This window comes from Sinocyclocheilus rhinocerous, unplaced genomic scaffold (genome assembly GCF_001515625.1).
Source record: "Sinocyclocheilus rhinocerous isolate Xijiao unplaced genomic scaffold, SAMN03320098_v1.1 scaffold946, whole genome shotgun sequence".
NCBI lineage: Eukaryota > Metazoa > Chordata > Actinopteri > Cypriniformes > Cyprinidae > Sinocyclocheilus > Sinocyclocheilus rhinocerous.
In genome coordinates, this window is record NW_015633151.1 from 1,351,564 (window position 1) to 1,352,266 (window position 703).

The window sequence follows — 703 nt, forward strand, 5'->3', positions numbered from 1 at the left end:
TAAATAAAATGTTTCAGTCAAAAGTGATTGAAGAGGACCAGGGGTGTAGAGTAGCTGCCATGAGCTAAGATAGCTGAATGAATGAATGAATGAATATGCATGCAAAATAGCACATAGCTGTATTCTTTGGTTCTGAATAACAGAAAATTTTATACTGCCTTTTTTTTCTTGTTTATGTTACATTTTACTGACCTTTTTACATAAGGTCAGTCCTAAAGCTAAAATTGTCTATAAATAACACTTTATTTAAAGATATTGAATGTTGCATTTAAATTATGTTAAATTATGATTAGAAAATAAAATCTAGGACAACACAAGTTCAGTTATTATTACTTTCATTATTGTGTCAGAACTCATTGTCAAAAAGCTTACTCATAGTCCCTTTTGTGTTTGTGTGTAATAGGAAAAATGACCCAATTCCACAGGCATGAGTAAGTTTTCCATGAGTATTTCTTTGTGTTGTATATACAATTTAAATGTGGTTTAATGTCTTTAAAGGAATAGTTCACCCCAAAAGTAAAATGTCCTGATTATTTACTCACCCCCAGTGTATAGATATATGTTATTTTCTTTGTTCAGCCGAAAAGAAATTAAGGTTTTGGAGTTAAACATTCTAAGACTTTTCTCCATCTAATGCAGGGCTGTCCAAACTCGGTCCTGGAGGGCCGGTGTCCTGCAGAGTTCAGCTCCAACTTGCCTCAAC

The 703-nt window shown here is 33.1% G+C and overlaps 1 protein-coding gene across 1 annotated transcript in view; it reads left to right on the forward strand.

Moving 5' to 3' along the window:
* The first annotated feature begins 408 nt into the window (after positions 1 to 408).
* The window catches only part of LOC107743209 (uncharacterized), a 6,070-nt gene continuing 5,775 nt past the window's right edge, over positions 409 to 703 (forward strand). The window contains exon 1 of the mRNA XM_016556352.1: positions 409 to 431. Coding sequence (XP_016411838.1) covers positions 409 to 431 — 23 coding nt within the window. The remainder of the gene's footprint in view (positions 432 to 703) is intronic.